This window comes from Oncorhynchus keta, chromosome 23 (assembly GCF_023373465.1).
Source record: "Oncorhynchus keta strain PuntledgeMale-10-30-2019 chromosome 23, Oket_V2, whole genome shotgun sequence".
In the NCBI taxonomy this organism is placed as follows: Eukaryota; Metazoa; Chordata; class Actinopteri; order Salmoniformes; family Salmonidae; genus Oncorhynchus; species Oncorhynchus keta.
In genome coordinates, this window is record NC_068443.1 from 23,436,671 (window position 1) to 23,451,342 (window position 14,672).

Below are 14,672 nucleotides of genomic sequence, written 5' to 3' on the forward strand. Positions count from 1 at the left end.
TCCCTTCTTTCTTTTCTCTCCAAAACTCTTGAACGTGCCGTCCTTGGCCAGCTCTCCCGCTATCTCTCTCAGAATGACCTTCTTGATCCAAATCAGTCAGGTTTCAAGACTAGTCATTCAACTGAGACTGCTCTTCTCTGTATCACGGAGGCGCTCCGCACCGCTAAAGCTAACTCTCTCTCCTCTGCTCTCATCCTTCTAGACCTATCGGCTGCCTTCGATACTGTGAACCATCAGATCCTCCTCTCCACCTCTCCGAGTTGGGCATCTCCGGCGCGGCCCACGCTGGATTGCGTCCTACCTGACAGGTCGCTCCTACCAGGTGGCGTGGCGAGAATCTGTCTCCTCACCACGCTCTCACCACTGGTGTCCCCCAGGGCTCTGTTCTAGGCCCTCTCCTATTCTCGCTATACACCAAGTCACTTGGCTCTGTCATAACCTCACATGGTCTCTCCTATCATTGCTATGCAGACGACACACAATTAATCTTCTCCTTTCCTCCTTCTGATGACCAGGTGGTGAATCGCATCTCTGCATGTCTGGCAGACATATCAGTGTGGATGACGGATCACCACCTCAAGCTGAACCTCGGCAAGACGGAGCTGCTCTTCCTCCCGGGGAAGGACTGCCCGTTCCATGATCTCGCCATCACGGTCGACAACTCCATTGTGTCCTCCTCCCAGAGCGCTAAGAACCTTGGCGTGATCCGCAGAGTACGACCCTGCCTCACACAGGAAGCGGCGCAGGTCCTAATCCAGGCACTTGTCATCTCCCGTCTGGATTACTGCAACTCGCTGTTGGCTGGGCTCCCTGCCTGTGCCATTAAACCCCTACAACTCATCCAGAACGCCGCAGCCCGTCTGGTGTTCAACCTTCCCAAGTTCTCTCACGTCACCCCGCTCCTCCGCTCTATACACTGGCTTCCAGTTGAAGCTCGCATCCGCTACAAGACCATGGTGCTTGCCTACGGAGCTGTGAGGGGAACGGCACCTCAGTACCTCCAGGCTCTGATCAGGCCCTACACCCAAACAAGGGCACTGCGTTCATCCACCTCTGGCCTGCTCGCCTCCCTACCACTGAGGAAGTACAGTTCCCGCTCAGCCCAGTCAAAACTGTTCGCTGCTCTGGCCCCACAATGGTGGAACAAACTCCCTCACGATGCCAGGACAGCGGAGTCAATCACCACCTTCCGGAGACACCTGAAACCCCACCTCTTTAAGGAATACCTAGGATAGGATAAAGTAATCCTTCTCACCCCCTTAAAAGATTTAGATGCACTATTGTAAAGTGGCTGTTCCACTGGATGTCATAAGGTGAATGCACCAATTTGTAAGTCGCTCTGGATAAGAGCGTCTGCTAAATGACTTAAATGTAAAATGTAAATGTAAAATTAAAACTCTGCCTAGAAAGCCAGCATCCCAGAGTCACCACTTCACTGTTGACGTTGAGACTGGTGTTTTGCGGGTACTATTTAATGAAGCTGGAAGTTGAGGACTTGAGGCGTCTTTCTCAAACTAGACACTAATGTACTTGTCCTCTAGCTCAGTTGTGCACCGGGGCCTCCAACTCTTTCTATTCTGGTTAGAGCCTGTTTGCACTGTTCTGTGAAGGGTAGTCCACAGCATTGTACGAGATCTTCAGTTTCTTGGCAATTTCTTGCATGGAATAGCCTTCATTTATCAGAACAAAAATAGACTGACAAGTTTCAGAAGAAAGTTCTTGGTTTCTGGCCATTTTGAGCCTGTAAGAGAACCCACAAATGCTGATGCTCCAGACCCTCAACTAGTCTAAAGGCCCGTTTTATTGCTTCTATAACATAATTTAAAAATGGTTTTCTAATGATCAATTAGTCTTCTAAAATGATAAACTTGGATTAGCTAACACAACGTACCATTGGAACACAGGAGTGATGATTGCTGATAATGGGCCTCTGTACACCTATGTAGATATTCCATATAAAAATATTTATATATTTTTTTTAATCTGCCGTTTCCAGCTACAATAGTAATTTACAATGTCTACACTGTATTTCTGATCAATGATGTTCTTTTAAAAATGGGACAAAAAAAATAGCTTTTCTTTCAAAAACAAGGATACTTGTATGTTTGTGATATATATATTAGTTATATTTTTTTCTGTGATAAGGTGCTCGGTTTCTGCCTGCAGAAAATGAATATTTTAGCACCAGCACCTCACAAAAACAACAATGAATCTAAAGAAAATAACACTGACACCATAATGCAATAGAAGTCAGTAATAGGGCATCTTGTGAATAAAAACAGAGATGGTACATGAACAAGTTGACTTTATTAAGCATTTTGATCCAATAACATTCACTTCAAAGAAGTTCAACAACATACCTTAAGTTGGCAAAGGGGAGACGTCATTGTAGGTCTGAATCCTAACTTGAGATCCATACATTTGACTTATATTTCCACATAAACAATGCATTGATGGCAATGTGAGATGTGACTAATTCAACCTACATTAAGTTAAGATTCTGCCCTTAGTGTGTGACATGAAAGCTGTTTTGGGCTTGTAAACACATTTTGATGTTAGACCAAATATGCTGCCTTTAAGCAAGTGCTAAATGAAAGCCAGAGTTTTATTATGACTTCAAGTAGACTTCTTCTGTTTTTTCTTCTCTGCCTCATCTTCCTTCTCTTTCTCTATCTCAGTCACCAGAGTCTCAATTTCTTTGGACTCCAATAACTACATGGAGTAAAAAAAAAATACAGCAATTAGCCCATAGACGAATATATTTGCAAAGCAGTAAATACTAGGACATGAGACCAAGACCCTTACCTTCAGTGGCTGGTTTCTTCTAATTACAGCAAGTTCAATGTTCTTCCCACCAGACTGAACCACCTGGGGACAGAGTTCAAAGGTGTACGCATAAAAATATGCATGATGGATCAGGTGCAAACCTATGCTGAATTGCAAATTGTCCCCTTTCCCCTAAATGTTTGTAATATCCCAAATTCTTGTAGGTATAAATGATATGCTAATTGTATAGCTCTATCTTGCCCTCTAATTGGCTAGGTGGCATTTTTGCCATAGTGAATAGACCAATTCAATTGCCTCAGATCAAGAAGTGCCTAAGAAGTAGGGGTTAGGGGTCAGTTTGGTATTTACGACCATAAAAGAGAGCATTTGACCTCACCTCAAGCAAGGCTTTGATGGCCAGCTTTATCGACTCATTGTCAGTGGCGATGGCTTCATCTGTGTAGTTCTTCTCCAGGAACTCCCTTACCGTCTTAGCACTACGGCCAATCGCATTTGCCTGAACAAAGGCATAGGAAACAAATCCGTAGCTCAGCATTTTTAAACAAAAGTAAAACATTTTAAATACACATCAACAGGAAAATATTTTCTCCTACTAATGTGGATTTAAAAAAACAGACCTGAACATTTAGGATACGAAATTATCACATTTTTCAAATGATACACTTCAGGCACACTAGTTATAGACACTATAGCTGTGAAGAAAGTTTAACATATTTGGCAGTGGAGAAAGGTAAGGAATCTTTGTGGATTGGCTGACCTTCCATGCGTGGTAAGTTCCAGAGGGGTCAGTCTGATAGAGCCTGGGGGTCCCATCACAGTCAAAACCCACGATCAAGGCAGAGATGCCAAACGGTCTACGTCCATTGCTCTGAGTGTAGCGCTAGAGAATTAAAATGTCAAAAACCGGTTATGAACACAAAACTGACCTTCAAAAGACCATTCAGTCAAGCATCATATGAACTCACTCTTAGATAGGATTTTTGCGCATTAACTCATCACAGAAAATCTAAAGTCATGTCACAATTGTTTTTATGGTGTTAGTAATTGGAAAAAATATCCACAAAGGTATTTTTCACTTCCTCCTTGCTTCACCAAATCAAAATACAAGTCCCACACAAGCTACTGTTTTCTGGCACACATACATGGCTTTCTTTGGGTTGGGGGGGTGCTATCTCGAGAGAAAGATTTACGGAGGGCTGTGACTTCCTGTTTAAGTGAAGTCTGTCCAATTGTTGAGTGATGTCTGTGTCTCATGGATGGCAATAGTGGAGGTGTTATAATACCCATAAAACCTAGCAGTAAAAAGGGAAACGGTTCCAATCGTTTGTCCACCATAAATGCTTCCCCAGAGAATTTTAGAAACACTTATTACAATAAGGGCTGTATTTCATGTAGGCTTACCCTGGCTTGAGTTTTGATAACCATGTAAATCTCGCTCAGACAAGGTGACTTAAAGATATTCAGCTCTATTTACTCTCAGATTTGAAAATGCTTTTAAGCATCAAAGTAGAACTCATGTAAGACTACAAATCGTTGCAAGCTCATGTACATCATCACTAGATGATACCTTTGCTAAAAAGGTTGTGTCAATTTAAAACTTGCACAGGACAGTTGACAGAATTGTCCATCTAAAGAAACATAGCCAATTTAGATATTACATTTTTTATTTTACCTATATTTAACTAGGCAAGTCAGTTAAGGGGCAGAACGACAGATTTTTACATAGTCAGCTCGGGGATTCGATCTTGCAACCTTTCAGTTACTGGTCCAACGTCTAACCACTAGGCCACCTGCCTAATTGGTAATAATCCCTGGATTAACTTTTGCCTCGATTCGGCAGTCTCATCCAGATCATCATGGCATTTGTAGTTCTTCATGATAGCCACGTTAACGAGGGGGGGTAAATACAGGCGAATATATGGCTAAAATTCACTGTCGTAAATACACTTACATGGTTATCAAAATGTCACGCCAGGATAAGCCTACATGAAACACAGCCCTAATTTAAAGTGTTCCTAAAATTATCTATGGCGAACGTTTTATGGTGAAAACGCAATTGGAACCATTTCCTTGTTTGACCTTTAGATGTGTGTATTATGACTCATTCTGTGGTACTCAAGCCGTTAGGGTCTGTTTGTTCTTAGTTCGAGGAACGGAGACTACCGGTTTAAGTATGGCGATGTAGGCAATCCTACCTGTTTCAGGGTGGCGATGTGTCGTGTAATGTACTCCACGGTCACTGGGTCCTCCACAGTGAGCCGGTGACTCTGGCACTCCACACGAGCTCTGTTGATCACGATGCGGGCATCTGCGGTCAGGCCTGACAGACAGCTGGTTAAATAAGACCAAAGCTTCCAGCAGGTTTCAATTTCAAGCATATTATTGAAGTTTATAGGTACCTGCAAATGCCATGCAGACATGGTCGTCTAGGGTGCATATTTTGCGGACTGTTCTTTCCTCCTGCAGCTTGGCCACTGACTTCTTCTCAACGCCAAGGACAACAATGTCTTTGCCCCTGATGCCCACCTAATGTTAGAGGAATGAATGGGGAAATGAAACAGTCAACTAGCTATTTAAACAAACAGCACATGCGTTTTGACAGTTAGCAAATCTAACTTGCTAGCTTAGTAATCACACAAATTATGCAAGTAAAAGTATTCCAGATAACAGCATTAAATAATAGAACATGATAATTTACTAGCAACTACTAGCTAGTTAACTGAGTAAGCTAGCTATAAATTTGGGAAGTCACTAGTTACCACAGCCAGAGTCATAATAAACCCCACCCATTTTGACCATCTCTTCTTTAAGGGTAGGAAGCATGAGTTTTTACTCAAAGTAACAGTGTGTCAAAGACTTAGTTGTAGTCACGATCTCACTACTTATAACTACAAACAATGGTTTTAGCATTTTTACATATTTATTAACTTATTTCCAGATAACTACCCACAATGCACTATTTCTCAACATCATCTGGAGACCCGATACTAGTTCCAGCTGGCTAACGTTAGCTACTAGCCATGCTAGCATATAATTTAATTCCAAACCAAGTGTTGGTGCTGGTGAGCTACTATGTACATCCATGAAGAAAAATGAATTCCTGTGAAAAACTGCAAGGCCTGTTCTCCTGTGCATTTGGTAGTGGTAGTCAAGTGAGCGGTGTAGTTGTTTTCCATCATTTGTAGCCAGTGCAGTAAAACCCACAGGTAAGAGATAACGACTAATTTGTTGCCAAAAAACGAGACGCAAGCTTTGAAGCGGGCACGGTTTGTCCGGTTGAAGAGAGTGAATTGGAATAGGAAGTATTTTGAGCACCACACATCTACTGTATGCAGTGCTCATTTCACCCCGGGGGACTGATAAGCTGAGCACTCATTGGCTGGTTTTCCTTCACTCTGCGGTCCAACTCCTCCAAAACCATCTCAATTGGGTTAAGGTCAGATGATTGTGGAGGCCAGGTCATCTGATGTAGCACTACATCGCTCTCCTTAGTCAAATAGCCCTTACACATCTGGAGGTGTGTTGGATCATTGTCCGATTGAAAACCAAATGATTGTCCCACTAAGCTCAAACCAGATGGGATGACATATCGCTGTAGAATGCTGTGGTAGCCATGCTGGTTAAGTGTGCCTTGAATTCTAAATAAAAATCACAGACAGTGTCACCAGCAAAGCATCACCACACCATCACACCACCTCCTCCATGCTTCACCGTGGGAACCACACATGCAGAGATCACCTACTCTGCGTTTCACAAAGACATGGCGGTTGGAACCAACATTTTGAACCCCAAAATCAGAAAACAGGCAAAGATTGGACTAAGATTGAGTTGTACTACACTGGCTGATGCCTTTATCCTCTCTGGGATATGTGGCCAAAAGCCAGGGAAAATGCAGAGCGCCAAATTCAAAAAAATTACTATAAAAATCAAACTTTCATTAAATCACGTGCAAGATAGCAAATTAAAGCTACACTTGTTGTGAATCCAGCCAACATGTCAGATTTCAAAAAGTCTTTTCGGCAAAAGCAAACAATGTTATTATCTGAGGATAGCACCTCCGAAAACAAAGAGAGAAACCATATTTCAATCCTGCAGGCGCGACAAAACGCAGAAATAAAAATATAATTTATTCCTTACCTTTGACGAGCGTCTTTTGTTGGCACTCCAATATGTCCCATAAACATCACCAATGGTCCTTTTGTTCGATTAATTCCGTCGATATATATCCAAAATGTCCATTTATTTGGCGCGTTTGATCCAACTTGCGCAGCGTGACTACAAAATATCTCAAAAGTTACCTGTAAACTTTGCCAAAACATTTCAAACTACTTTTGTAATACAACTTCAGGTATTTTTTAACGTAAATAATCAATCAAATTGAAGACTGTGTTCAATACAGGAAGAAAAAAAACTGTAGCTAGCTTTCTGGTCACGCGGCCTCTATCTAACAGTACACTTTAAGTGACCCTCGTTCAAGATGGCCGTACTTCATTACACAAAGGAATAACCTCAACCAATTTCTAAAGACTTGACATATAATGGAAGCAATAGGAACTGCAAGAAAGGCCCCTGGCCTTTCCAATGAAACCCCATTGAAAAGAGAGTGACCTAAAAAAAAAAATCTGAATGGTTTGTCCTCGGGGTTGCCCGCTAAATAAGTTCTGTTACACTCAGACATGATTCAAACAGTTTTACAAACTTCAGAGTGTTTTCTATCCAAATCTACTAATACTATGCATATCTCATCTTCTGGGGATGAGTAGCAGGCAGTTGAATTTGGGCATGCATTTCATCAGGACGTGAAAATACTGCCCCCTGTCACCAAGAAGTTAAACATGTCAACATTCACAAGGCTGCAGGGCCAGACGGATTACCAGAACGTGTACTGTGAGCATGCGCTGACCAACTGGCAAGTGTCTTCACTGACAATTTCAGCCTCTCCCTGTCCGGGTCTAATACCAACATGTTTGAAGCAGACCACCATAGTTCCTGTGCCCAAGAAAGCAAAGGTAACCTGCCTAAATGACTACAGACCAGTAGCACTCACATCCGTAGCCATGAAGAGCTTTGAAAGGCTGGTCATGGCTTACATCAACACCATTATCCCAGAAACCAAAGACCCACTCCAATTTTCATACCGCCCTAACAGATCCACAGATGATGCCATCTCTATTGCACTCCACACTGCTCTTTCCCACCTGGATAAAAGGAACACTTATGTGAGAATGCTATTCATTGACTACAGCTCAGCGTTCAACACCATAGTGCCATCAAAGCTCATCAATAAGCTAAGGAACCTGGGACTAAACGCCTCCATCTGCAACTGGATCCTGGACTTCCTGACGGACCGCCCCCAGGTGGTTAGGGTAAGTAACAACACATCCGCAGCGCTGATCCTCAACACAGGGACCCCTCAGGGGTGTGTGCTCAGTCCCTGTGTACTCCCTGTTCACTCATGACTGCACGACCAGGGAAGACTCCAACACCATCATTGAGTTTGCCGATGACACAACAGTGATGGACCTGATCACAAACAATGATGAGTCTATAGGGAGGAGGTCAGAGACCTGGCTGTGTGGTGCCAGGACAACAACCTCTCCCTCAACATGTTCAAGACAAAGGACCAAAAAAAGGACCAAAAAAAAAAGAGAACTGAGCACACCCCCCATTCTCATCGACAGGGCTGTAAGTATAGCAGGTTGAGAGCTTCAAGTTCCTTGGTGTCCACATCACCAACAAACTAAAATGGTCCAAGCACAACAAGACAGCCATGAAAAGGGCATGGCAAAACCTATTCCCCTTCAGGAGACTTAAAAGATTTGGCATGGGTCTGCAGAACCTCAAAAAGGTTTTACAGCTGCACCATCGAGAGCATCCTGACTGGTTGCATCACTGCCTGGTATGGCCACTGCTCTGCCTCCAACTGAAAGGCACTAGAGGGTAGTGCGTACGGCCCAGTACATCACTGGGGCCACGCTTCCTGCCATCCATGACCTCTATACAAGGCGGTGTCAGAGGAAGGCCCTAAAAATTGTCAGACTCCAGCCACCCTAGTCATAGACTGTTCTCTCTGCTATCGCGCTGTGCCAAGTCGCTTCTGAACAGCTTCACTGTAAGGTGTTGCATGTGGCTAACAAAATATGATTTCATCATACATGTCAAGCAGTGATGCTTCAGCTCTGTCTGTCCGTGGCCTCTTCTTCGGTGCGGTCACTGTGTTCATTTACATCTTGTTTAGCTGCTTATGTAACATTTCAAGTAAACCCTGTTTCTTGTCTGCATCGAAGTAGTGGTCCTTGTACATAGCATCGAGCATGGTGGCGACACAGTAAAGAGAGAATGCCACCGAATCGCTTATTCACAGCCTGTGTCGGGCAGTTTTGTTGAGCAGGCGTTTCAATGCCATGACAGAGGGTATCACATCTGCTGCCGGCGCAGTTGATGAGCTTATTTCTTGAGTCAGTTGTTCGAATAGAGCTAGCATGTTCATGTTTCCAAGTTTCAAACATGTGCTGAAATGCCATTGAAATGGAAGCAGCGGTATGACAGCCACATTCATGAGCATGCAAGACGACTTTCCTCAGTACGAAATCCTCAGACTCAGCATGCTCATGGGGCTGATATTGCTAGTCCAAATGTCAATCATGAAGCTAATAGCAGTGATGCTATTAATGTGTAACTCCGGTAGGGCAACATCTGAAAAATAGTGCATACTTAGTGTGTACCGGTGCACGACCATTCGGTGAAAGCCAACATCACCCACGACAGAGAACGGTTGATTGTCAAGGGCAATGAATTCCATTATCTTGGGGTTAATGGATTTCGCCTTTGAGTCGTCTTGCTGAAATGTTCTTCCTCTTTCAAATGACTGCTCGACTTGTTGACTGCTCGATTCACACAGCAGACATTGTAGACTAGGAATGCTGTGTTGCAAGTCTCACGCTACATTTACGTGGCGTCATTACATCATGCACCTACGTTATATAGGTATGCACGTCAGCTTTGACATCAGTTTTGCACATCAGCATTAAACTAGACATCAGCCGATGTCGCCATTTTTAGCTAATATCGTCCGATACCGATATATCGTGCATCCCTAATTTACAAGCCCCCTTTATTTATCCTACGCTGACTTGGTGTACAGGGAGAACACTAAGAACAGCCCATGTTCTGAATTCTGTTGCTGTACATTTCAAAAGTGCTAAACAAATAGTTAGACTACCTCCATCCTAGCTCGCTCATTAATGTCTCAATCGAAATTACAGATTGCCTCTTATCCACTTGTTGTCCCCTTATGCCATAGTTTGTACATCTCAATTTACATTAGAAAGCACATTTGTTTAAGAAAGTCAGCCATATCAGCTATGATTTTTTAAATGCAGTAAATGAGGCTGAATTAACTGTTCCACTGCCAGATAAGCCTCTGCTGATAGCCAGGTGTAGTAGTGGTAAGGTGTTGGGACTGCTGTTGGGACAGCTTTATGTAGGCCTTAACAGTTTGTGGGCACCGTTAAAGTGCAATTAATGTATTGTTTAGTGTTGTGTCGTGGCTTTGCTGACATGCATCCCCTTCCTTTTTGGGCCCCACAAAGATGTCCATGCTAAAATCGCCACTGATTGTTAGATATTACTGGCCCTCCTTTGAATTTCAAAGTCCCGATGTGGCCCTCGAGCAAAGTTTGCCCACCCCTGCTTAAAATCTGATTTGAAACCTAACTAACCTCACCCACACTGCTAACCTTAAATGATGGTTAAAAATCACTTTTTTAAATGTTTATATGTAATATAGCCAATTTTGACTTTGTGGCTGTGGTTACAAGTGGAAACCATCCATTTTCTCCTTCATCCAAGTCACTAAAAGTTATCTAAGTTAGCTAAATGACATAGCTAACAGCTGCTTATCAGCTTCATAAACTTACAGCGGTGGAGCCTTTCTTCACAGCCTCTTGCGCATATTCCACCTGAAAAAGGTGACCGTCAGGAGAAAACACAGTGATCGCCCTGTCATATCTTGCTGCCATTATGTAGTTGCTAGAAACAAATGCAGTGAAATTTGTGTAGCTACTCAGCTTGTGAATGTTTCCTAGTCAGTTTTTGTGTGTACACTCACAGAGCGCATGCGCTTGAACTCTGAACTTGGACGAGTTCAATTTTGAGCATTTCCCTAAGAAAATACCCACCATTTCAAAGTTATCCAAGTGCAACTTTTTATTTCACTCTCCATAACTCGAAAATATTTCAGTGTGGTTCGGAACCATTGTAAGGGGTTGATACAGACGTTTCCAGCGCTGTTTGGTTCCTTTCCGGAGCATTGTATTTTCCAATCCCCTGGGGTTGAGTTTGGATTATTCCAATACGAGAAAGGGTTTGAACATATTGTTTTGTTTTTATATGTCTTAATTGCACCCCACTAAACAATGATACAATGTATTGACATGTTGGTATTGTTTCTATATTTCAGTTATTACTTCAATTAATGTTTTAATATCTCACGAAGATAAATATGTTAATGACATTTTCGTTCACCCCTCTAATGGACTAGCTAATACGTTCCAGAATAGCGTCCTATTCTATTAGTTTTCTCATAGCAGCTGGATATTATGCTGGCAGCGTGATCGTGTAATATTATTTTTCAAAATAATATTTTCCTTGCAAAGACATACTGAACTGGGAATATCGATATGCTTTTGCACTCTAGTGCAGTACAACTGTTTTTCGCAGCATTGCAAAGCTTAGAACATTTGTATTGATCATTTTGTTGTTGTAGTATTAGTAATTTATCCTTTATTTAATTAGGCAAGTAAGTTAAGAAAAAAATCGTACTTACAATGACAGCCTACCCCAGCCAAACCCTAACCCAGATAACACTGGGCCTATTGTGCACCACCCAAATAAAATAAAAAATCACAGCTGGTTGTGTTTCAGACTGGAATCGAACCAGGGTCTGTAGTGACACCTCTAGCAATGGGATGCAGTACCTTAGACCTCTGCACCACTCAGGAGCCCATTAATATCACCATTTCTTTTGAAGGTTTACAAATACTGGTATGTTATAAGCTATTGTGTACGCTATATATAAGCCTAAATTTTTTTAATCAAAACAAAATCTTATGTATTTACAAGTTCCATGTAATGAATATTAACCAGGCCACGGTATAATTGCGCCTTTTTTTTTACAAGTTTTAGGCTGATATATACTTCTTATCTGTCAAGGTTAACAGTATACATTAAAGGCATAGGCCTGTTAACTAGTTTTTAAAATGTATATCATAGACAAGATTATTTACAAGCAAGATTTTCATGATTATCGATTAAGGTCAGCAAAACTACCTTTTATAGAGTTTAAAATGCATTACAAGAGACAACAAGGCTGACAGTACAAAGTATAATGAAGCTTTCAGAACACCAATGGAGAGTTATAGGCTTTTCTATCAAGGTTAGCAGTATACTGTAAAGGCCTATTACCCAAGTTTTCAAAACCAACACCAGAGAAAAGAATGAAAGATATTCATTACATCTCTGTATTATGTATTATCAAGATCAATAAGTTTAATATAGTTTCAAGTGTATTATGTAGTCATTTTCTCTCTGATAACTCATATAAAACATACTTTCGCATTCCATTGTGACAACTTATTCATGTTGCACTCTAATACGACTGCTTTGGAGAATAATCACACAGACATTACAACTACTACCGTCTGACTTTTTTCTAAAATGAGAGCACCTATGAGAAAATTATAGTTTAGTGTCACATTCACCACCAATCTATGCATTGCCAGATACTGTAATGCCAGGTATTTATAACCTCTTTGCTGTCACTAAACAGACTGTAATTCCTGACTCTCAAAAGACGCAGGGGACATTAACACAAATTGTTCCTTTTGATGTGACTTCAAAAGATCATAGTATATGTCAATTATTCGGTCACTTGTTGTCAATTGCTTAATATGCTAGAAAAAAGTTTGAAAGAGTTTTTGTTATCTTTGGAATTTGAAGTTTGGACTGACAAATAAAATATCCTGCATATATAACATACAGCTTTTTGAATTATTTAGTATTATAGCATTTTCAGATAATTATCAATTTGGGAAATTGTACACACTACATGTAAATCACTGGTATTTCGACTGCACTCAAGTATAAAAATCAAGTGTGGGCTTTACCTTAGAGAAGGTCCAATAATTCCTGAAGCAAGCTGTGTTCTATCATACAAAATGAAAGACAGTGAAAAGGTACTACATTTTCTTCAGAAAGACAAAAGTAATCTGTGCTCTGACAAATCCACAAAGAATGACTAATCTGAGTAAAAACTTCAAATTCCAAAGACAATCAAAACTCTTCCATCTCCACTTACTAAAGAGGATTATAACATATTAAGCAATGACAACAAGTGACCGAATAATTGACATATACTATGATCTTTGACCCAGATTAGTCATTCTTTGTGGATGTGTCAGAGCAAAGATTACTTTTGTCTTTCTGAAGAAAATGTATTAACTTTTCACTGTGTTTCATTTCGTATGATAGAACACAGCACTGATATTTACAAGTGATATTCAACACAGCAACAGTATATTAATGTATTGTTTTGGAATTAGTATAACATGCAGGACTAAATGCATATGTCAATAACACAGTCCCCCTCCAAAACTGCTGGCTGGTGTGTTTAAGGACATATTCAATCAATCTCTATCCCAGTCTGCTGTTCCCACATGCTTCAAGAGGGCCACCATTGTTCCTGTTCCCAAGAAAGCTAAGGTAACTGAGCTAAACGACTATCGCCCCATATCACTCACTTCCATCATCATGAAGTGCTTTGAGAGACTAGTCAAGGATCATATCACCTCCACCCTACCTGATACCCTAGACCCACTCCAATTTGCTTACCGCCCCAATAGGTCCACGGGCGACGCAATCTCAATCACACTGCACAATGCCCTAACCCATCTGGACAAGAGGAATACCTATGTAAGAATTCTGTTCATCGATTACAGCTCAGCATTTAACACCATAGTACCCTCCAAACTCATCATAAAGCTCAAGACACTGGGTCTCAACTCCGCCCTGTGCAACTGGGTCCTGGACTTTCTGACAGGATGCCCCCAGGGGTGCATTCTCAGCCCTCTCCTGTACTCCCTGTTCACCCATGACTGCGTGGCCATGCACGCCTCCAACTCAATCATCAAGTTTGCAGACGACACTACAGTGGTAGGCTTGATTATCAACAACGACGAGACGGCCTACAGGGAGGAGGTGAGAGCCTTCGGATTTTGGTGTCAGGAAAACAACCTCACACTCAACGTCAACAAAACAAAGGAGATGATCGTGGACTTCAGGAAACAGCAGAGGGAGCACCCCCCTATCCACATCGACAGGACAGTAGTGTAGAATGTGGAAAGTTTTAAGTTCCTCGGTGTACACATCACGGACAAACTGAAATGGTCCACCCACACAGACAGCGTTGTGAAGAAGGCGCCACAGCGCCTTTTCAACCTCAGGAGGCTGAAGAAGTTTGGTTTGTCACCAAAGACAGTCACAAACGTTTACAGATGCACAATCGAGAGCATCCTGTTGGGCTGTATCACCGCCTGGTACAGCAACTGCTCCGCCCACAACCATAAGGCTCTCCAGAGGGCAGTGAGGTCTGCACAACGCATCACCAGGGGCAAACTATCTGCCCTCCAGGACACCTACACCACCCGATGTCACAGGAAGGCCAAAAAGATCATCAAGGACAACAATCACCCGAGCCACTGCCTATTCACCCCGCTATCACCCAGAAGGCGAGGTCAGTACAGGTGCATCAAAGCTGGGACCAAGAGACTGAAAAACAGCTTCTATCTCAAAGCCATCAGACTGTTAAACAGCCATCACTAACATTG

General features: G+C 42.1%; 1 protein-coding gene across 1 annotated transcript; it reads right to left on the reverse strand.

The window, feature by feature from the left end:
• Window positions 1–2,288: 2,288 nt before the first annotated feature.
• LOC118402018 (proteasome subunit alpha type-7-like) lies at window positions 2,289–10,902 on the reverse strand. Its single transcript, XM_035799816.2, has 7 exons — window positions 10,707–10,902; window positions 5,187–5,313; window positions 4,983–5,107; window positions 3,545–3,667; window positions 3,164–3,283; window positions 2,806–2,868; window positions 2,289–2,712 (listed from the first exon to the last, which is right to left on the reverse strand). The coding sequence occupies exons 1-7, from the start codon at window positions 10,806–10,808 to the stop codon at window positions 2,617–2,619; spliced, it is 756 nt and encodes a 251-aa protein (XP_035655709.1). The 5' UTR covers window positions 10,809–10,902; the 3' UTR covers window positions 2,289–2,616.
• Between the last annotated feature and the right edge of the window lie 3,770 nt (window positions 10,903–14,672).